Source organism: Chiloscyllium punctatum, chromosome 32 (genome assembly GCF_047496795.1).
Source record: "Chiloscyllium punctatum isolate Juve2018m chromosome 32, sChiPun1.3, whole genome shotgun sequence".
NCBI classification, from domain to species: Eukaryota; Metazoa; Chordata; class Chondrichthyes; order Orectolobiformes; family Hemiscylliidae; genus Chiloscyllium; species Chiloscyllium punctatum.
This window is the reverse complement of record NC_092770.1, coordinates 44,968,726-44,991,599: the sequence shown is the minus strand read 5'-3', so window position 1 is coordinate 44,991,599 and position 22,874 is coordinate 44,968,726. Positions and strand designations below refer to the sequence as shown.

The 22,874-nt window shown below is 39.4% G+C and overlaps 1 protein-coding gene and 1 long non-coding RNA gene across 2 annotated transcripts in view; one reads left to right on the top strand and one right to left on the bottom strand.

Annotated features, from left to right (window-relative positions):
* LOC140458132 (uncharacterized) overlaps positions 1–8,262 on the top strand; it is a 41,348-nt gene extending 33,086 nt beyond the window's left edge. Inside the window, exons 2-3 of the long non-coding RNA XR_011953439.1 lie at positions 6,598–6,855; positions 7,836–8,262. This is a non-coding gene — a long non-coding RNA (uncharacterized lncRNA). The remainder of the gene's footprint in view (positions 1–6,597; positions 6,856–7,835) is intronic.
* LOC140458131 (uncharacterized) overlaps positions 1–22,874 on the bottom strand; it is a 118,627-nt gene that overhangs the window by 10,744 nt on the left and 85,009 nt on the right. The window contains 4 exon segments of the mRNA XM_072552241.1: positions 18,133–18,221; positions 20,100–20,266; positions 21,857–21,994; positions 22,752–22,866. Of these exon segments, the coding sequence (XP_072408342.1) occupies positions 18,133–18,221; positions 20,100–20,266; positions 21,857–21,994; positions 22,752–22,866 (509 nt within the window).

Genomic DNA, 22,874 nt, shown 5'->3' with positions numbered 1-22,874 from the left:
TATTTATTCAGCTGCAAGGAATGGTTTACTGTTTATTTAAGATCCACACAAACGTGAATCGACCCATCGAGTTCCACAATTGGTATGACTGGCACTGCCCATTCCACAAGCTAGATTGGTTTGGTGATTCCTTTGCTTTCAAGCCTTTGGACTTCAGCCTCTACTTTTGCCCATCAGGCAAATGGCACCTGGCGGGCCTTGCAGAATCGTGGGATTGCTTCCTGGTCAACATGCAAGGTGGCCTTGGCTCCTTTGATAGTCCCTTGACCTTGCTGAAAAATGCCCAGTATTTAATGAGGACTCCCCTCAGGCAGTCATTTTCTAATCAAAAATATTGAGCCAATCAAGGCAAATCTTTTTGAACCATCAGGCTTGGGCCCAAACGTTTCACCACAATTGGCAAGTGAACCAGCTGTTTCTCATAAGAGACTAGAACCAGAGTTGTCCCCTTAATCTGTAAAGGTTGCCTGGCATAAGACCTCGGCTAGACTGAGAACCTATGAAAATTTAAGGTCGGAGTCCAGACTGGTTCTGAAATCACTGATACAGCTGTGCCAGTATCACCATTCATTAGAATCAGGTGGCCATTTAACCAGACTATTTTGATTGGTTCTGATTTGGATGTTGGTAAGCAATTTAACTGTTCCAAGCCAGATGTAGGTGCACCCTCCTGGATATCAGCCTACTGCTCAATTAAGGCCTTTTGCTGTCTCGAGTTTGTATACCAGTAGCAACTTTAATTGCTTGCTGGCCGAGTTCCTGAAGAAAATGTTAACCTGTTTGGCTGAGGTTTTGGCTTTGTTTTGGTGTTTTGCTGTGGGCAGACCTAGAGTCCCTAGGTCCTGAGTGAAGCTATACAATTTCCTTCACTCAAATGGGTGTCCTCCAAGCTCAGACAGCCTTGCAAGGGTGTTCACTTCCAACAGTATATCCTGAAATTCATATGCTCCACTTGCTGCATTTTCCAATGACAAGGCCAGTTGCAGTGCCTGCTTGAAGTTCAGTTGGGCTTTGGCTAGTACGCACTTTTGCATGGTTACATCATTAATCCCAAATACCAATTAGTTTCTCAGCATCTTAATAAGGGTTAAACTAAAAACACATGCCTCTGGCAGCTATCTTAACCTTGTCAAAAATCCCGACACAGATTATCCAGGGTTTTGAACTACCGAGTAAAACCAATAGCATCTCAGAATTAGAGGAAGCTTGGGGTTGTATCTTCCTTAACTAAATCCGTCAACTCTTGAAATGTTTTACTATCTGGTGCTTCAGGAAATGTTAGGCTCCTAATAACCAAAAAAGCTGCAGGTCTACAAGCTGTCAGCAGAATTACTCGTTGCTTTTCTTCTGCCCCATTCATTGCCTGGAAAAAATAATGCATTCTTTCTACATACTGGGCCCAGTCTTTGACAACAGCAGGATTGAATAAGTCAAGCTTAACAAATAACAGCATGATGCCAGAACTGCTTATCCCAATTGAAAGGCAACTGTTGCGAGTGAATTTCTTCAGGAGCATTTTTTTTTGCTCATTGCTACTTAAATAATCCACAGAGGCCGGCATCCTGTCATCAAGTCATCTTTTATTTACACACGTATAGTACTTAACATTGTTCTGGTTTCCTCAGAGCCAGCTCTCTGAGTGAACAGAACCTCTGACAGTCCTGTTTATGTCATTCAGTCAGAGTCCCTGACTGGACCAGATTAACAGCCCCATCCTGTGAACTCCACCTGCTGACCTCATTGCAATCACTACATGGTACAATGGGCTGAGTGGCCTCTTTCCGTGTTGCATCATTTTATGATTCAAGAATGTGTAAGCCTCCTTCTCCCACAAAAATAGTTGCTACTGAAAGGTGTATCTACAAATTGTAGATAATTGGCTATTTGAAATGTTCAAACTTTATTTTCTTTTAGTTTGTTATCCAGCTGATTTCTTGCAGACCCTGTGCAGGTTTTGAGACTGAAAACTATCAGTAACACCTATTGCCTTTCACAGTTATTGCAGTAAGATCCAATCCATCTCAAAGCCTTATCTGTAGATAAAATGTATGTTTTTGCCACTTTAAGTGTTAACACTCCAATACAGTTTTTTTTAAAATGGTAAAAATTTCTCAAATGACCTTTGTTTATCTTTAGTAATTTTTCTGATCTTTGCATCACTTAAAGAAATTAGGATTTGTGTATTCATTCATTCATTCAACCAAATGGAAAGGCACAACAAACATACGTTCTAAACCAGAGAGTAAGAAGGGATTATGGATATCTGATGGTCTGACATGTTATAATATCAATGGTGTAGTACAGCAAGCTTTAATCACCCTTTGACCAAACTTTGAACATCTGGCCTAATGTGCTTCAGTGCAGATTATGGATGATAATACTTATAAAGTGCTCTTGGACATTCTTTATGCTGAAGCTTCTATAGAAGTCACTTTACCTGGGTGAGTCGAGTGATCATGGCAAAGCCCTGTGAGATCATATTACATTGTGCAGCCCTAGAAAATATAGTATCTGACTTTCAAACTGCAATGCTGTGCAGATGTTTTGAAGATGCCAACAGCTGATCCTTGGAAGGTTACAGCAGCAAAGTTCAGGGCCACAGTGACTTTGATGGATATTCACAGAGCATGATGAGCAGGGCTGCAAAGTGTGAGACCTGTGGCAATGAAGGCACAAGTAGCAGCAACAATTTACCTGGAGAGCTGTAGTCTCCTGCAGTATTGGCTTCATCACCTGTGGCAGATCCTATGTCGGGACATGGCCTCAGCACCCTTTCTGCTTGTCAATCCTCATCACTGGAACCAAAATTGCTGGCCACTTCCTTACATTGCCAAGGACAGTTGAGAGGCCATCTGACCAATCTTGTTCCTAGTCTTGCACCCTCCCAATACAAGGAGGGTGCCAACCATCTGCACTTGCCAGTGTGGTTACCGCTCACTCCTTTTGTCAGATATACTCGGCCAAAGGTACTTGACTATCAGTGGAGGCAGCCACCTCTGCCATTGACTTTTATGGGGTACAGCTAAATCCTGGGGGTGCCTGTGACCAGCACCCACCTGCACACCCATCTCTCCAACTGGTCTGTTCCAGTATGTGCAATCTCTGCTCTCCTGTGCAAATCCTGACATTCTCACATCAGCAAGTTCTTAATTAGCACTTTAATTAGTTTTAATTAGGGACTGGACAGGATCACAGGATTGCCCTCTCCCCACCCTCATGAATACGGTCAGCACTGGATAATGCATCAAAAAACTATCATATCGAAAATACGATCGCCAATCTCCAGCCACAAATATCCTGGCCAAAGCCAAACATCCATCTCAATATTTTTGATTGAACTATTCCCAAAGAAGCCGCTTAGGAAATCTGCTTCTTATTCTCTCCTCTCAATGAGGAATTGTAGCTTATTTCTACTTCACTACCTGCTCCTGTTGTTGAAACTAATACTGAGAAGCCCAAGTGGTTACTTTGTGAATGTAACCTGTATGCGATTTAGGAGAGATAAAGAACACTAATCCTTGCATTCTGTGGCTGAGTATGGCACGGAGTTGACAGCTTTTGCATTTTGATTCCATTTTCACACAACCGCATGAACAGGACTTTCCCCTTGGTGTCAGAGTTAGCAATAATTCTTCAGCAGCTTCACAGATTTCTTGAGCACCTTCCACCCTCCATTGTTGGAAACAGAATAGGGTTACCCTTATAAACAAAAGCTTGGTAATAATTGACTAAATCATTGTGATTATTATCTGTGGCTTTCAGAGTTCTCCGAAATGCTGACATAGTTTTTTTGAAGTTAAAAATCACACAACACCAGGTTATAGTCCAACAGGTTTAATTGGAAGCGCACTAGCTTTCGGAGCGATGCTCCTTCATCAGGTTATAGGAGCGTCGTTCCGGAAGCTAGTGTGCTTCCAATTAAACCTGTTGGACTATAACCTGGTGTTGTGTGATTTTTAACTTTGTACACCCCAGTCCAACACTGGCATCTCCTAATCATAGTTTTTTCAACTTCTAGATAACGCATATGCTGTACAATTTTTAACTTTGATTTGAACAAGTGTTTAAATTATTTAAGACTGCATCCTTCTGTATTACTTAATCGTAAAAACACCCTTATTTCAAACAAAACAAAACATGCCTGAGAGTATAACTGAAGCAGTTATATCTATGTTGTTTTAAAATTATAAAATGGAAATTGAAAAATGAAAGCCAAGAAATGTATTTCTCCCCAGAAGTTTGTAATTTCTTGCTCTAATATTTGGGGGTACTGTGATCTTTGCAAGACAGAACACGGAGCACTAATCAAGCAGAGATTGTAGGAAAATATGACATCAGTGTTTGTACAATGATTATTTCAGCTATTACACTGGTAGTTAAGGACATTGTGATGGGGTTTTTCATTTACTATTCTGTATCTAGGCGCTTACCAATACATAAAAGGATCCAATAATCACCAGTGAATGAATGCAGTCTGTTTCCTGAGGCCAGGCAGCATTTGCATCCACTTTGTTAACTTGTCTCCGACACAAAGCAACATCTTTATAGCAGTTAACATTTTTAAAAAAAATTCATTTCCTCAGTAAACAGTATCAAAAGTGTATCCAAACCTATCAATATTTGTTACTCCAATCTCCTGTCATTGACATAGTCCTTGGACATATGATCCACAAGGCTCCTGGCAAGCATTCAATATCTTGCTGAAGTAGCTAATCTTCATGAATCAGGTTAGACAGCAGGAATTTACTGTCTATTTGGCCAGAAAGACAGGACAGGATGTGACAACAACACCTTGCATTTATATTGCACCTTTACAATAATAAAACATCACAACGCACTTCACAGCAATGTTATAAAGCAAAATTTGATGCCAAGCCACACATATTAGGGAAGGTAGCCAAAGCTTAGATCAAAGAGACAGGTTGCAAGGAGCATCTAAAAGAAGGAAAGAGAAAAGAGGAGGCTTAATGAGGGGATTCCAGAATTTAGGCTCCAGGCAGATTAAGGCATGGTCATGAATGCAAAGGGATGCAAATTGAGGGTGACCAAAAAGTCAGAATCAAAAGTACAACAGTTGAAGATGATTGTACCTAGGATGCTATCTTGAGGAACTCCTGCAGAGAGGTGTCCTGGAGCTGAACGACTTACTTCTAACAAGCACAAGCATCTTCCTTTGTGCCAGGTATGACTCTAACGCAGGCTCCTTTAACACCACTTTCCAAATCCAAGGCCACAACTATCTGAAAGGGCAGAAGATACGTGGGAACACCACCATCTGCAAGTTTCCATCCAAGTCAACATGGTGACTTGGAAATATATCGCTGTTCCTTCATCGTTGCAGGATTAAGATCCTGCAGTTCCTCTGCCAATAGCATTCTGAGTTAACCTGCAGCACCAGGTCTGCAGCATTTCAAGGAAGCAGCTCATCACCACTTTCTCAAGGGCAATTAGGGACGGGCAATAAATGCTGACCAGTGAAGTCCATGTACCATCACTTAATTTATCAAAAATCTGAGGACTTTCAGAATAGAGGAGATTACAGAGGCAGGAAGCGATAAAGCCAAGTAGAGATTTGAAAAGGAGGCTGAGTTTTAAAATCAAGACGTTGCTTGATGGGCGAAGTAGACTTGGTGTAATTAAAGGCACAGTTTTTGATAGTCTCATGGTTTTAGATAGTAGATTGTGGGAATGTGGCTGGGGTGTATTTAGTCAAGTCTATGGGGGAAGACCATAGAGATTCCATTTCAGCAAGGAATATTAGATCGCAATAACAATGGGTCATTGACCTCGGGATGCTGAAATCAATCTAACATTCCCTCTGGTAGTTCTAAGCAGCTACCACTCACACATATTCCTCTATTAGTAAATAGATATGTTTGGAATCCTATTCAAAGGCAGATAGAGTAAATCCATGGATGAGATAATAGGTGTAATCAAATATTAAAAGACATTTAAATAAGTACATGAATAAGAAATGTTTGGAGGGATATGGGCCAAGTGAAGGCAGGTGGAACTAGTTTAGTGTCAGCACAGACTAGTTGAACCGAAGGGTCTGTTTCCATGCTGTATGACTAAATATATGATAGATCTTTTAGCTTCCTTAAATAGTTCCATGAACAGGTAAAACAATGTGACCCCCTTTTAAAAAAAAGGACTAAACTAATGGTTTAAAGGTTTAGTGTGTTCTCAGTTTTAATCATTTAGCCATTGTGATGAAACTTTGAGATTTAGGTCTATGCATTTTAACACAGTTTACTGCAAATTTGGATTTGAAATTCTAAGTTAAACATACAGAGTTGTTTTCACCTTGTTTATCTTCATTTCTGTTTTTAATGAACTCTTGTTTTATTATTATAAAACAAAGACTGCAGAAATCCATGTCTAATCTTTGGTAAAAGATCACTTCAGTAAAAAAAAAACAAAAAATATCTATTTAGCCAGTTTCCAGTCATGGATCGGAATGATCCAGTAATAATATCAACTCAGCCCATAAAAACTGGGACTGCTAGATCATAAGATTATCCTACTGACTGCTTTCCCTGAATAAATACTGTGGTTACAGCTTCTCTTATTCATAATTGTTGCCATTTATTTCAGGCATTTCTTTGAAGAATTCTGGCAAAATAGAACTTTCTCCGATCAAAAGTGGATAGATGATACAAAAACCATTGGAAACACAACATTTGATGTGGAGAGAGTTTAAAATATCACATAAAAGAGTCAGATTGAAAATCAGAAACCACTTGATTTCTACAGATCAGAGAAAAATGGGACATGGAAGGAGGGTAAATGCAATTTATGAAGAAAGAAAAAGAAGAAATGCTGAACTTTTGGTGGCTGCTCAGTGGAGGGAAGGTATGCCTGGGTTTTCTTCATTAGTGCTGTGAGCAGTGTTACAGGATAAACTAGTTTAATTCCTTTGCTCAAGTCAACATTTACAATAGTCAATTCCATGAGTGCTATATCACTCTGAGCTAGAGAACAGAAACTAGAGATAATCTACCTTTTCATGCCCTAATTTGAACCCAGTGAGAAGTATTGTACAAATCACTGTGGGCTTCTTCCTTTCTTCATAATCCAAAATGTGACACATGTTTTGTTGCCAAAGCAGCAAGTTGCTTAAATGCCTTTGGCCACAGGCTCACAGTACTTGGATCATTTCTTGCTTCATAACCCCTGCCTTCCTGCATTCTCCCGCATATAATTAGCTACTCCCCCTGAAATGCATCATCGCTAGCTGCCTCATCTCTACCTTATGGTAGTGAGCTTATATTCTAACCACTCTGAATAAATATGTTTCTCCTGAATTCCCTATTTGACTTATAATCTATTTTGTATTTATGGCACCAAGTTCTAGTCCCCTCTATAAGTAAAAATACCTCTATGTCCAGTCTATCAAACCATCACAGAATATTAAAACCTCGATATGGTCACTCTTCAGTTTTTCCTTTCTATGAAAAGGACCCCTGGCCAGTTCAACATATTAGTTTTGCTCCTATTCTAGTCCCTATTCCAATGTCTCCATATTATTTTTTATAATATTCAGAACAGGATTTTGTTCACAATAGTACTCTAAGCACTTCAAGCATTTCTCAATGATTTAAAGAGGGAAAAATGTGGCCAATTCATCGTGCAAAAATAAGAGATCTTGCAAAGTGCATGCACTATTTAGCTTGAGAGCTTTTCTTGCAAATTAGATGAGATTTTTTGGTTTAAGTTTCATTATTTTGTTAATATAACTGTAGGATGAAAGAAAGTCTGTATTTTAAAAATATCCATTATTAAAGAGAGGAGGAGCAGCTGCTCACAACAAGATGTTGTGGTTCACCATGCAGGCATACAAATCAAAAAGACCGAATTCAAAAAGGCTGCAAGGTTCACAGAGGTTTCACTTGAGGACGAATATCTGGGGGTGGAGCCAGGGGCGCAGACTGGACTCAGCCTTGCTGTGAAAGATATTTCAGAGGTTATAAATTCCCAGGCTGAGAAAGGAGAAGAACAGAAGCAAACCTGATGAAGCTAAAAATTACTTTGGACTAACTAACTGTGGGAGAACTGAATGTGTAGAGATTGTATGAAGTACTTTTGAAGTTGTGCTTTAAAGTTTTTTGCCTCTAAAGAAAGGTTTTAGTCAATATTGCTTTTCGTTTTTTGTTACAGTAAAACGCTTTAAAATTTGTAATCTTGTTATGTGATCCGATTAGCTATGAATGGGAAGTTCAAATTTCTTTTTGTGATTCTCTGCAAGAATTGTAACATAATTCATTCAGTGCTTCTCCTAAAATATCTGCCATACTGATCTATTTAAAGCAGTTTAAATTCATATTTTAGGCAATACTGTATATTCACCAAATTTTGCTTAATTATATTAATATCTTCAAATAACTTGAGAAAATGCTAATTTTCACTCCAGTATGTATTTCCATCCAATTTTGCACCATGTAGCACATGGTTCAATTTACAGTGCCATGAAAACAGAAAACTGTGGAAACCCTAGCATTGCATTATATGAATATGAGACATTAAACAGCATTATACAACCCTGCTTCATTGCCACACCACTTCAACATACTTAAATACATACTAGTTTTAACATTATCTGGATCATAAAATTTCATGCTACCCCCCACAGTTTAGTAACTATCTCCACCTGTTGATTTTATCAAAATAAGGTTTTCTTTGTTCAGCGAGTTTTTTCTTACAAATTTTTTATTTGCAGTTTTTATTAAAATGTTTCTTTCCTTTTCTTTCTCCTTTTCCAAAGTTTTTTTTAAGCCATGAAAGCTCTGCTCTACAACTGTGAACAATTTCCTGATTGAACTCTTGCTTGACCTCCCTGTTCAGATTTCATCAGCTTTTTCCCCAGAAGATTCAAATCAGAAACAGTTCTACTTTCATTCCACGATAGACAGGATCAGGAAACTCTTCCTTAATCAGGGCAAATTTCAAGTTCAAGCCATGCCACAATATTGCTTCCTTTTATATTCTTAACTTAGCTATGACTTTTGTCCAAACATCTTGCAAACTATCCGAACAATGTGGCTCTCAAATATTGATATTCCACATAATGTTAGTCACTTTGACGCACACACTGAATTGGATTTACAGTTATTTATGTTAAAAGCCAGAATTCATCAAGAATGATAATTAAAAGGCTAGCTCATCCTCCCAGGTATTTTAGAGATTTGTAGGATGTAAGGATGGCCAAGAATGAATTGGAATAGCAGTGTTTGGAGGGTGCAATGCATGCTAGAGGGTGAGGGTAGCATAAAGACTGAGGTGAAAACAAAGACAGTTAATCTTAAGATAAACGTGGACAGTCTTTGTGAGACTGAACTTGGAGAAGACATAGGAGGTGGGAGGGAAACCTGAGGGACAAGGGAATTGAGGGCTGTGACTAGAGGAAAACCAGCTGGATATTTGGTTAAATCTGCAAGGAGATGGGGGAAGCAGTAGAGAAATGTGAAAGTTGGTTTCAAAGAACAAAGAGGTCATGAGATCCTTGACTTGCAGGTGATGAGGGTGGAACAGATAGGGTTTTATTGAAGCAGCTGATTATACAGTTAACATTAACCCTCATTGGGCAGGAACATTAATTTATTTTTAAACAGGAAAAATTAGCTCTCAAGAACAGAAGCTTTTGTTTCTAATTCTTAAAAATAAATCAGATTTGATTCTGCAGGGCTGGGAAGTGATGAAGCAAAACACCACAACCTGTTTTCACTGTAATTTTGTGAGAATATCTTTAAACTTTAAAATTATGGAAATTGCAGCTGAGTGTCAATGCAAAGATCTGTTAAAAATTACAACATACAATTTTGGAAGCTGATTTGAGATTGTTGCCTCAGGATTTAACAAATGTGTAAGTCACAGTTTTGAACCTGCAAAGCTATTAACATTCAATGAGTGTGCTTAGGTGGATATGAGCATTTAACAAAATCTGCAGGCTTAAACACAGCATGATCCGTTGCTATTGCCACAATGACAAATAATAAAAAAAACATTGACTGGCGAGTAAGGAGGAATCAAAACTAGTATGAGAGAGAATTGAGGATGACAAATATGACTGAGGTACAGAACAGGTAAGGCACGACCATGAACAAAATTTTTTAAAGAAAATTACTAATATATTTAATAAGGAGAAACTGCAATTACTTTCAAATACTTGATTCCATTTAATTTGAATTAAAACACAAAACTTGTCACTTATCAAGAATTCAGTTATCAATTAAATAAATTAAATGCACAATTTGTTTGCATTCCTCTGTTTAGAATGTGGGATAGCTCTTACAGGGTAATATGATTTTAATATGGCCGTAAGTTGATCAACTGTACATAACCAGGGGCTGTATATATGAAGAAATTTTACGGGGATGATTGATTATTTTTGAGAATGCTTTATTTCGCACAATTATCTACAATTCAAACAACTGGGATAGATCCTAATGATGCTGTTTTTGTGAGTTGGCTTAACTGTTCAGCTTCATTTAATCCAGAGTAAATTCGCTCTGACCTGCTGCCAAGTTTGAGCCTGTGGAGAAGGCTTGCAGAGGATACAGGACTATCCCACTTTCTCAGTATACAGCTGAACAACACCAGCCCTCCCGCCCATAAGCAGAAACCATGGATTCGAAGCTCCCGGAGCTCTTGGCTTACACTGGACTAATCTAGACGCAGGAGTTAGGATGCTACAATCAGTGATAGTCTATCAATAGCAATGTAAACTTCCTCCCTGGGTTTGAATGCAATTATGATCTTTAAGGATTTAAGATGTTGATGGTATTTTTTTTATATAGGGTAATGCTGGTAAAGCACAGCAGGTCAGGCAGCATCCGAGGAGCAGGATGAAGAGCTTTTGCCCGGAACATCGATTTTCCTGCTCCTTGGATGCTGCCTGACCTGCTGTGCTTTTCCAGCAACACTCTAATCTTGACTCTAATATCCAGCGTCTGCAGTCCTCAGTTGTGCCTTTTTTTATATATCCAACTGCACTATCAAATACTTCCAAGCCATTTAGAGTTTCAGGTAGGGAATTAGTGAAGCTTCATTTACATTGCCCTGTTAGCCTCTCCCTGATTAAGTATCAGATGTCATAGTTATAGATTTGCATATCCCTGTTTGCACTTTAAAACAAGACCAAAATAACATCAGTTTAAATGCAAATTTACTGCATTTGTTTGGTGCTCTCTCTGACCTTGACCTAGAAGACTAGAGCTCATTCTGGAAATGGGCAGGACCGTGATCAATGTTAATCAGGATGTGATGAAGTTACAGCCTCCAACTAGCTCTATTCACTGGATTATTATCTCCCATTGATGTCCCACTGAACATCTGCAGTCCGAAGCAGGGCAGAGCCATTTTGAACATATATTCAAGGGATGTTCAACACAAGTCAGGTAAAACTGGATGAAGGTGGAAATATAGTGCCTTTTTGAAAGCTACTGTGTTCAAAAGTGTATACATGTTCCATTTAAGTGTCCCAGCTGTAACAGGTGCTATACACATTTTGCTGCTGCTCAAAACTGGGACTTCCTTTCACTTGTAAAGTTTTCTGAGTGTGTAGGCCAGCCAGATGAACACTGAAATAGTGTGTTATGGGTCTCAAGCTCACTTAGGTTGAAATTTTTGCAAACAGTTTGATTTAACCTGAGTCAGTAGCTGGAAATCACTGGCAAGGGTTTGTGGACTGAACATGACAGAACAAAATGGTTTCGGGCTCTATTATGTTTAAACAGATTATTGAAGACTGCATGTTACAGAAGCAGTCTGACAACACAAAGGCAGTGGAGCATTTGTGGAGATGTAGTAGAGATGTAGAGCTGGGTCTTGTTAACGTACTTACAGGAGCCCATCCCAACAGAAGATATCCCTGAGGGACAGCGTGTCGAAGGTGTGGTGGAGGAAGAAAAGTGGGTCCTGGAAGGTGTGGGGATGGTAGTTGAGACAGTGTGGAGAAATAATTGTATAACAGAAAGGAACCAAACCCAACAGAGAGAGGAAATTGGAGGAGTATCATGTGCTAGACTGTGGCGAAGGCTGCAGAATAGTGGTGAGGAGATGAGGATGAGAAGAGATAAGGAGAAAAGAAATGGAGCAAGTGAGGACATCATTCAATATGATCATGACTGATCATTGTTCTTCAGTTCCCCTCTTGCTTTCCATATCCCTAACCATGAATGTAGGTTGTAAATAGCTGAAGCCCTGAATGCTGATGCTTTCACCATTTCACTAGTGACAGCCCTCCAAGTAAAAAAATGCCCCTTATTACTCTTATGGTTTCCTGTCTGATATCCAGTCCTCTAGCATACTAATATGACCTTAACTCCATGACCCCTTATCAGGCATATGACCTTTTGTATTGTATTGCATCTTATCATATTCCACTTGGAAGTTCATAAGAGTAACACTACCGATGCACTTTTATCCATCCTCAAAAAAGCTTACATTTTTCAAATATTATTTCCCTTTCATAAAATCACATTAGAAGATCATAGTATGATTCAAAAAAGTGCATTGCTCAGACTTCCTTACAATGTGACTCTAGCATTCTTACGGTGACCGATGCGACATTAACTGTCTGTATCCTGTTTTATTTCTCCACCATTAATATACTATGGACAAAGCCAGCCAACGTCTGTGAAGGGATTGGAAGTCTTACTGGTGAGATTTAAAAGTGGAGCTGCAAAATGAGTAGCAGCAATCTGGAGGGGAAGAGATTGTTAGAGATGGGGTGATAGTCTGCAAGGATGGAGGGAGTTACTAAGAGCTACTTTTAAAAGTATGTGGATCCTAGCAAGGATCTCTTTTGATATTTTCAAGTACGAGACTTTGTACAAAAAAAAGACCACATTGATGACTAATCCTTATAATTCGGCCAATGGGTGCACCCTCGGTCAGTACTCTCTATCACTCACTAGGTAATAATGTATTGAAGGACATAGAACGGCTATATAAAACCTGGACTCAAGAATTAAGGATGGAAATCTCCTTAGAGATGTGGGAGGACATCTGGGAAAATGTCAGGAAGATCTCTATCTGTAATAGGACTCAAGCTATTAAATTGATGATACTTCATACGGCCCATATAAAAACAGAGTGACTTGCAAAGTTTAAGGCAGGAGCATCTCCAATGTGTCCTAAATGTAAAATAGAAGTTGGTACTCTCACTCATTGTTTGTGGACATGCCATAAGATTCATAGATACTGGGACAGTGTAGCGAATGCCTTGGCAAAGATTTTGGGAACGGAGATTGGGTTAGACCTGGTGTCTCTCCTTTTTGGCTCTTCAAATCTTCCCTCTCTAGATGGATATGGGAAGAAATTATTTTCTATCCTCTCCTTTTGTGCAAGGAAAAACATATTAGCAAGCTGGGTATCCAAAAGTCCTCCTGGACTTTCGAACTGGCATAGGATAGTTATGGAATATATCTCTCTAGACTTCCGTATGAATATGGAGCACCAAAAAACAAAACTGTTTTATAGAACGTGGAGATCCTTCCTGAGCTACACCAATGCAGATGTATCAGCCATATTGTCTAGGGCCTTTGTTTAGCCATGAGGACTATGTCTGTCGGTTCAGGGGCCCCTGGGAGGAAGAATCCCATATAAATATGCGTTTTGTTATGACTTGATGTAATTTTACTTTGAATGTTTATTTATTTACTTTTTCCTCTTTTTTCCTCTCTCTCTTTTTGTTGTTAGTTATGTACTATACTGTAGAGTCATAGTCATAGAGATGTACAGCATGGAAACAGACCCTTCGGTCCAACCTGTCCATGCCGACCAGATATCCCAACCCAGTCTAGTCCCACCTGCCAGTACCTGGCCCATATCCCTCCAAACCTTCCTACTCATATACCCATCCAAATGCCTCCTAAATGTTATAATTATACCAGCCTCCACCACATCCTCTGGCAGCTCATTCCATACACGTACCACCCTCTATGTGAAAAAGTTGCCCCTTAGGTCTCTTTTATATCTTTCCCCTCTCACCCTAAACTTATGCCCTCTAGTTCTGGACTCCCCGACCCCAGGCAAAAGACTTTGTCTATTTATCCTATCCATGCCCCTCATAATTTTGTAAACCTCTATAAGGTCACCCCTCAGCCTCTGATGCTCCAGGGAAAACAGCCCCAGCCTATTCAGCCTCACCCTATAGCTCAAACCATCCAACCCTCGCAACATCCTTGTAAATCTTTTCTGAACCCTTTCAAGTTTCACAACATCCTTCCGATAGGGAAGAGACCAGAATTGCACGCAATATTCCAACAGTGGCCTAACCAATGTTAATATATAGATTTTTTTCTTCCTATATCTTATTTTGTGTTTTGGTAGTTTGTAGAGTAGATTAACAGCTAACTTTTTTCATATTGATAGTCATTATACTGTAAAGTGGTTTCACTATTTTGTGTTAGTTTTGTAATTTTGTAAAAAACCTAAAAACGTTTTTTTCTGTTCAATAAAAATATTTATAAAAAATGTATGTGGATAATACATGAGAAGAAATATATGATATGAGCTACTGTGGGCACCAGGAAGGCAAGTAGGGCGATAAATATTTCATAAAGATACAGTTAAGAGAGTAGATGGTAGATTTGAGAACAAATAAGCTTAGAAAGTTTGGCAAAAAATAAAAATGAGAAAGCTCACATCATGCTGTTGGCATCACACTGCATTGCAAACTAGCTGTCCAGCTAACTGAGCATAGAAAACTATGGCGTTGGAAGCTCTTTGGTCTGTCGGGTATGTACCATCTCTACCAAAGGGCAATCTGGTTAGTCTCTCTATTTAGCCTTTTGCCCATATCTTGCAATACTTCCTTTGGCTACTGAATTTGAATTCATAAGCCTTTGGAGTGCTGCTCCTTTGACAGGTATATGAGCAGCACTCCGACAGCTTTAGATTTCAAATAAAGCTGTTGGACTATAATCTGGTGTTGTGCGACTTCTGATTTTATTCCAAAACTAAACCAAGACCTTTTTCATCTTCTTTCACCTTGCTGCCTCGGCATCTTTTGTCAATCACTTTGATCCTCCAGGTAATGATGTATCTCTTTGACATTGTCAAAGCTCCAAGACACCCAGTAAGGCATCACTCTGTGCATTGCATTTCATATTGAGCATTGAAAACTGGATTACTGAAAAACCATCAATTTATATACTGCAGACGTAAATGTGATCTTATCCACTTCAATTCTGCCTGGTAATGAATCAACTGTAGCTATATATGCTGAATCATAGGATGAGTTGCTGACTCTACCTGTCATTCATCCCTAAAAGTGCAGTATTTTGCTGGCATCATTATCTAGTTAAATTTGAGTAGAATGTTGTGAAAATAGATTTGCCACACAACAGTACAATTTACTTTAAAATTACAAGGTAGGAGATTCATAGGATAATTCATCACTGAAAAACCAATCAGCACAATAGGTTGTGCAGGACCTTTCAAAGAGCTTTCAATTCATCTCACATCTCTGCCCTTTACCTATAAATCTACAAAATTTCCCCCATCAAATACCCCAGAAACTCCATTAACGAAACAAACCTTGGCAACACCAAGATCTCCATAATGTTGGACTATGCTTTGAAAATGGAGCAGACTTGGGTGCATGATTTGACAGTCACGTGTCAATTCAGAGTCCGGCTGAAAGTAATTGATGAATAAACCTCTCCAGTTCTCACCCGGTATTCCTAAATGCCGAGGTGATTTAGTTGAACTCTTTTGCACAATTTTGAGCTGTCGTACAAGTCTGTTTCAACATTGTAGTTCCACAAGTGGCTATTGTGTCTAAATCTTCAGGTAAATAACAAGAAAAGAGAAGCTCTCTGAATTAAAGCAGGACTATAGGATGTTAGGTGTAAACTTCCAACAAACAGAACTGGTGATCATTCCAACACTGCAACCATAATCACCAGACCAAACAAGACTGGGGTTAAAGAAGGAAGAAAAGCACAGAGAAATTGTTTTTAAGTAGAAGAATATATTTTCAGGGATTGGAATGGAGGTCAGACCGAATACACTACAAAGAGGTTTTGTATGTAAGGTGGCCCCAAACAGATGGGCGGGCACTCCCCAATAAATTGAGTAGGAGGAAGATTCCTTTCAAGGGCGGGTTGGCGGTCCACGATCAGAGTGGGTAGGACACTGTGCAATTTCCTTGCTGGTAGGAAGAACGCGACAAACATGAAAGAACAAGTTTGCAGAAAATAGTCACCATTTCACGCACGCGAGGTTGGCTACTTCGAATTGTTGCCTTTCTACCAGAAACGGCTATGGATTTCTTATCTGAAAACAACTAATACAGAAATATGGAAAAGGTAAAATCTGGGATCGACTTTTATTTAATATTTATGGTAGTGGAGGTAAATAATCCATTTTAATGTTTGTCAGTTAGTTTATTTCTATTCAACATCACCCTTCACATGTTTTCTACGTTCACAAATTCTGTGCTAATCTGTATAATCAAAGGAAATCCCTTGCTTCTTTGAACTAATCCTTTCCAAATCGTTACTTTACTGTGGTTAGGGTGGGAAGATGATAGCTGTAACTACTGCAGAATGAAGTGAGATTAGAAAGCTGGTTGAGGGATTTGTCACCTTGTTTGAGGTGCATTATTTCCAATACTTCTGTACATGCTCCTACAAATGGCAAAAACTAGAACCTCGTCCTCACATAGTCTGGTTGTAACCAAGCTTCTTGGACACATTCTCTATCACATGACTTGATAATACAGTTTCAAGTGTGCTGCTTGAGTGACTGCTTGAGTAAAAATGTTTACAGTAAGATAACTGAAAGATGTGCCACAGCCTGAAGTGTGATGAGACATAATTCAGTAATGGCTTAAATTGCAACCCAATTAACATTTCCATTCTTCCAACGTAGCTAGTCCTTCAAAACGTTTTCATTCTAACTGATTGTGGAGATTCCACACCCTCCAAGATGAAGTGGACTTCTTGCTGAAGTGTAGTTCCACAAGAAACACTCACCTGCCAGACCTCACCAATGTGCCCATTATTGGTATACGGATTTTGGTGTTCAGAAAATGTTCCCTCACTCACTGGGTTACAGGACCCAAATATATTCTCGCTGATGAACAAACTAATAAACTTTCATTAGGTGACCACCGGATAGCAATCCCAGAGCTCTTGTTTACTGAGCACTTAGCTGGAAGCTCAACCCAAGGATTTCCCTGGTTCAGATTCTGCACATAGCTATCACAGATTGGAGCATATATGTCACCATGTGAAGCTCCAAAAATCCCCCGAAGCTCCGAAAATGTGAACTGCCAGTGTGGGTGGTCACCGTTTTGAAATGTGGAAGGTCATTTATATTTATATGGCATGGTTTGCTGAATGGATTAATCCTACAGAATTAGCTTTAGCCACAATCAAACAATTCAGAAATCTGTCAAAGTCACTGTCTTTAACCTCTGATGAAAAGAGTTCATGGAATTTATTCTGAGTGAATTTAGCTGGCTATGACATCATCACAAATATCCCACTCTGGATCAGATGCGGTTCTTTCAGTTTCATAACTGTCCCTCCACCACGACCCATCTCCCTCTCAACTCACTGAATTGGATAGTCTGCATTTTTTGAACAATCTGGTGCCAATTTGTGCACTGTGATCCCATGGTCAACACGTGGACACCCACATCAGGAAGTGGGTCAGACATATCTCCACTTTTTTATGCAGTTACTCGCTCTCAATCATTCACCTATCCTGTTGGGTGTGAAGATGATTTTTGAAAGACTTGTTGGAGGCACATACTGAAAGGTTGCCCTTCTTACATAACTGCATCTTAGCAAAATGAGGTCTTCTTATAGGCTGGGTTGATTTGCACACAATCTGTGATACTTGTCTCCTCTCATAGCTCGGTTGAGTTTGGAGGTTACAGGCAGAAATAGTGAATTTGTACCCAATATCTACACATTAACTTTCCAAAAGAATATTTCAGAGATTCACCTTGTTTAGAATCAGTGTCGACTGGAAAAATTCTTTCTAGAATAACACATCCAAATGCAACTGCCCAAAATGAAAATATTTCTCTAACTGAGAAGATACATTTCATTGTTCATTGACAGAATCGACACAGAGTTATCAGATGCACATCAGATGGTTAAGGTGCCTTACCTGTCACCAGCTCCAGATACATTCAATATTTCTTTGGGTTCAACAGCAATTGCTGGGTAATGGATAGCACAAACTTTACCAGGTACAATCTGGAGAAAGTACAAAGACATTTATATGCAGAGTCACCACCTATTGGAGCACATGGTGTGGGGTAATGGAATGCGAATGAAAATGTGCAGAAATGGAGTGACCAGTCTTAACCACGCTGTTTGAAGGAGGTGTCAATCAGAAGGTCAGTACTTGTCCCACTTGGAGAACAAGGTAGACTGGAGATTGGGTAGCCCCAGTCATTCTTGGTTTCAGGAATGAGTGTGTGCTTAAGGATTGTCACATTCTTTTTCCTACCTTTTGTAGGTAACTCACTGGCCAGGGGCTAATTTGACATTACATTATGGGACAAACTCAAGAACAAAAATCTGACAGTAAGAACACAATAGAAAATTAAGGAGCGTGGTGATACAGCAGGGAACATGGGTGACCATCAGAGGGGTGAGAAATGGACAATAAAAACAAGATGGCCCAAGAAAATTTACATTTTTAAATAAGTCTAAAACAAGGAAAATTAGGTATCTAAGTAGGTTTTTCAAATATGGCATTAACACAGAGTCCCAGGTGGAGAGCTCAGCAATATGGGTATAAACATAGTAATGACAGAGGATTCAATTGTTGGAAAGGCTAACTAAACAAGACCAACGTTTTAATGTATTCTAGCTGCTAGGCTCCAGTGTACCTGGGCTTTGAGAAGGTTCAAGGGAACAGAGTTGGTAGCATATTAAACTGAATTACAATTAATGTGTAGAAACTAAGGCAGTTCTCCCAGATGGTTTTTAAGTAGGAATAGATTTTCTTGAAGATTATGTTCTGAGAACATTTCTGTTCATTACATCTAACCAGAGTGTTCAGGATGTGTCATCATCGAAGGTTGACCTAGACAAACAGATTGATATGACGAATGGGCAGGAAAGCAGAGTGGAAGCCCTACAGTAACCTGATTGCTTTGAATAAACAAGCAAACCCAACAGGCTACTGGGTTTACTCCGGCTCCTGTTTCTTATATTCTCAACAATGATTTACAGAGAAGATGGGATTGGTTGATGCTGAAATTTGCAGATGATACCAAAATATGTACAGTCTAGGCTTTATCACCAAGTGTAGATAACAAGAATCCAACATGAAAGATCTTAACAGGATCTTCATTCACGCTAGAATATATTGCAGATTCAACAGAAAGGTGTCAGGTAAGAGAAATATGAAGAAAACCATGAAATATTGGATCATTTTTCAACAGACAAATATAAATGATCAATGGTGAAATAGAGGAACTCATGGTAATGAAAGGATGTGACGCAGAGTAGCTGAAGGGGCAAGATTGAAGATTAATAATTACAGGAATAAATAAACATTATTCACATGACAAGAGAACTGAGGCTATGAAATGATATTCTGGGATTAGTGCTCTAGTTAAAACCTGTGAATATTCAACATTAAGTGGAATAGATAGATGGAGCAACAGGGATTGAGTATTTGGCAATATAGTGAGTAAATTTAATTATTCATTTGTGTGAACTTAAATTTTAATGGAATGTTTGCACTAAAAGTTTGCTTTTATATTTTAACTTTTATGTATTTGCAAGGTAACAACTCATTTCAGTTGTGCAGTGGTAGCCAATGATGTAACAAAAATCGAGGAGCTACTCCGTGGGGAGTTATTGGCTTGTGACAACACACTAACGTTCTATATATGGATTAACTGAATTGTGTCCTAACCCAACAACCACTCCCACCTCAGACACCACTCAACAACAACTAGTAACCTTGGAGCAAGTTGCTGATCACCTTGTTGCCAAAGCAATGTGTGCAATGTTTGAGAAGGGACCAGAATTAATATCAACATTTTGTGAATGAATAAACAGAAGATGTAAATAGGTTTCAAGTCAATGAATGAACATTTCAATTTAGTTGCATACCTTAGAAGCTTTCTTTGGCTGAAGAAAAATAGTTCCTTCTTCACTTCTGCCACACAGCAGTACGCCTTGGTGACCCAGAGTTACAATCACACATTGCAAGTGTTTCAACAGTGGCTGTGACATGTCCAGCGCAACACCAATGACCTCATCCATCAATGTGGGCAACTCTGCAATTGAGAAAAGGAGGATGATAACCTTACAGACACTGAAGGAAAGCTCAAATGATGAGTGGATGTTGAGTGCAGAAGTGCATTGATCTAACAAATGGCCAACAGCTATGTGCATTCATATTGACAGAACATCACATCTACACTGCTTGAATAAAATAATGCCACCAATTCTGATCGTTTTTCCTATTCAAATGCAAGTTATTTAGAAACAGAACAAATTAACAGATATATTAGATTGTCCAAATGTATAGGATTTAAATTCCTAAGAATGGGATTTACATTTCCAGTGCTCAGTAAGAGGCCTGATCCACCTCCCATGGATTGTACATTCACAATATAAACTGATCACCTCATGGGCAAAGATGGAGATATACAAATATTTGTATAAAATATAAGCCAATAGATGTGCTTCACCAAAAAGTGATAAATGTCAACCATTGCTTATACTGAGTTGCCCTCATGGCATCCTCCTCCTTGTTTCACAAACTTCTAACTAAAATACTTCCAAAAATACAAGTCAACTCCCAATGCAGTGACATATCAGTTTATAGAGCTGGTGTGTTACTGTAGTGTGGAGAGTGTGTGTGTAAACACACGCACGAACACAGTTTTTGATTGTTGCTGTGTTGACGTAGCTCTACTAAAAGCAGTCGCTCCCATAAAAGATGTATCTATGGGAGGTCAATTCCCACAGGAGGATTTGTATCAGAATGAACAATGGGCCTGTGAGGAAGAAAATATCTTTTTTTGAAGAAATAAAGTGGAGTCTCAGTATTAATCAAACATAGAATGCCCAACACAAATATAGTAATGAAAGATTGAGTTTGTGACAATAAGGGGAGTAATGGGAAATACTTGCTCTACTAATTGGGAAGTCTAGTTCCAAAAGGCTGCAGATGTCAACAGTGACTGTGCCTCTTGGAGATGCTGGTGCTCACACATGTTCAGAACCTGATCCTCTGTTTGCAGGTGTCCCTTCCCCCTGCCCTTTGCAGCAGCATGTGGCTGAGGAGAAGGCAGATATTGCTGGTGCTGGTGTTGCTATTCCTCACTGCAGCTGCAAGCTACAGCTACATAAGCTGTTCCAATCACACAGTGAAGGTTGATAGCAGGAAACTGCAGGTGAAGGTCAGTGAAGTCTGAAGTCACCTGTCAAGAAGTGAGAGCACACTCTCAGTACAAGTGCTGTGAGCACCAGACTCGCTCACAAGCAGGACTTGTAGTTATTTCGTTTCTATGCTTGAAGCCTTCCCAGTTTTATTGAAGAAACATTATCCTCTTCACATGCACCGAGTTGACTGCAGCTTGAGGAACCTGTACACCTGCTCTAAACACCAGATTGTTGGATTAAATTCACAGCTAACTGCGAATTTCAATACTTCAATTCTTTACCCAGCAGCCCCACAGTTTAATAGCAAACCTTGAAGTGGGTGGGATTGTGTTAGGTTTCTGCCCCTGCACCATTTTGTGAAGCTTTAAACTTGCTCACACCTGAAACCACCTGACAGTTTGAACTCTGCCTTTTACCTGTGTTAGCTCAAATTTGTTTGAAACGTGCTGCAAAATAAACACATTGGAAATGATCACCTGTTGGCACTGGTAGTCCAAGAGCCTCATTCATTGCCCGTAGTTCCTGCAGATTGGGTGATGTGAATGTCAGAGATTTCCAACTATCTGACTCAAATGGTTTGCAAGCTGCGATAGAGTCTGTCGGTTCAAATAACACTGCAGACAAGACAATGCATATAAAAGGTGGTGAAGTTTCCTTTAACATCCCATGGTTTTAGCAACCACATTTAAATACTGTTTCTGTTACCAAGAGAATGTCAGTTTTTTTGTGCAGAAGTGGCATAACTATCATTGCTGTTGCTGCTTTGATGGAACCAGTACTGGATAAATACTGTTGCCCTCAGCAGTTAGTTGTACTGCATAGTAAGACACCTAAGATCGCCTTTCAATGTATAAATGAATAATTTTTTTGTCACATATATTTAGGGAGATATAGTGAAAAACATTTTGTTGCCACAATCCAGTGCCATTTTAAGTTACAAAAAGAATAAAGTCCTTAAATTGAGTTCATCTTCATCAGTCAGTGTCCCAAACACAGGTCCAGGCCTTTTGCAAGATCTCTACACAATTGGTGTCAAGGATTCCCTGCTCCAGGTACAGCAATGATGACGCTGATGCCCCAGGAGACCCTGGCACCTCATGCTGCTGCTGTCCTATTGACACTGTAAGAGACTCCACTTAGGGCCTGCTAATATCTGGAGGCCCCACTGCAGCACTGACACTGTCGCGACTGATGAGGGGTGAGGTGCCCCTAGGCAAATTAACTTGGAATTGCAGTAATAACAACTAAATGACCAGTGGAACCATATTGTTGTGTAATCATTAACGAGTCTTTAGGTCCTATTTTGTTTGGTTTGAAATCCTAACTCATTGATGTAACACTTTCAGTTATGTACCTGGTGCAGTCCATTACCTGGTGTTCCATGTTCTTTCGCAACACTGCAGACATAATGGATAGTCGATGCAGGGATATTCCCATCTAGACACACTAATGAGGCTGATTGGAGTTGCTCCTTGAATTTAGAAACCTAACAAA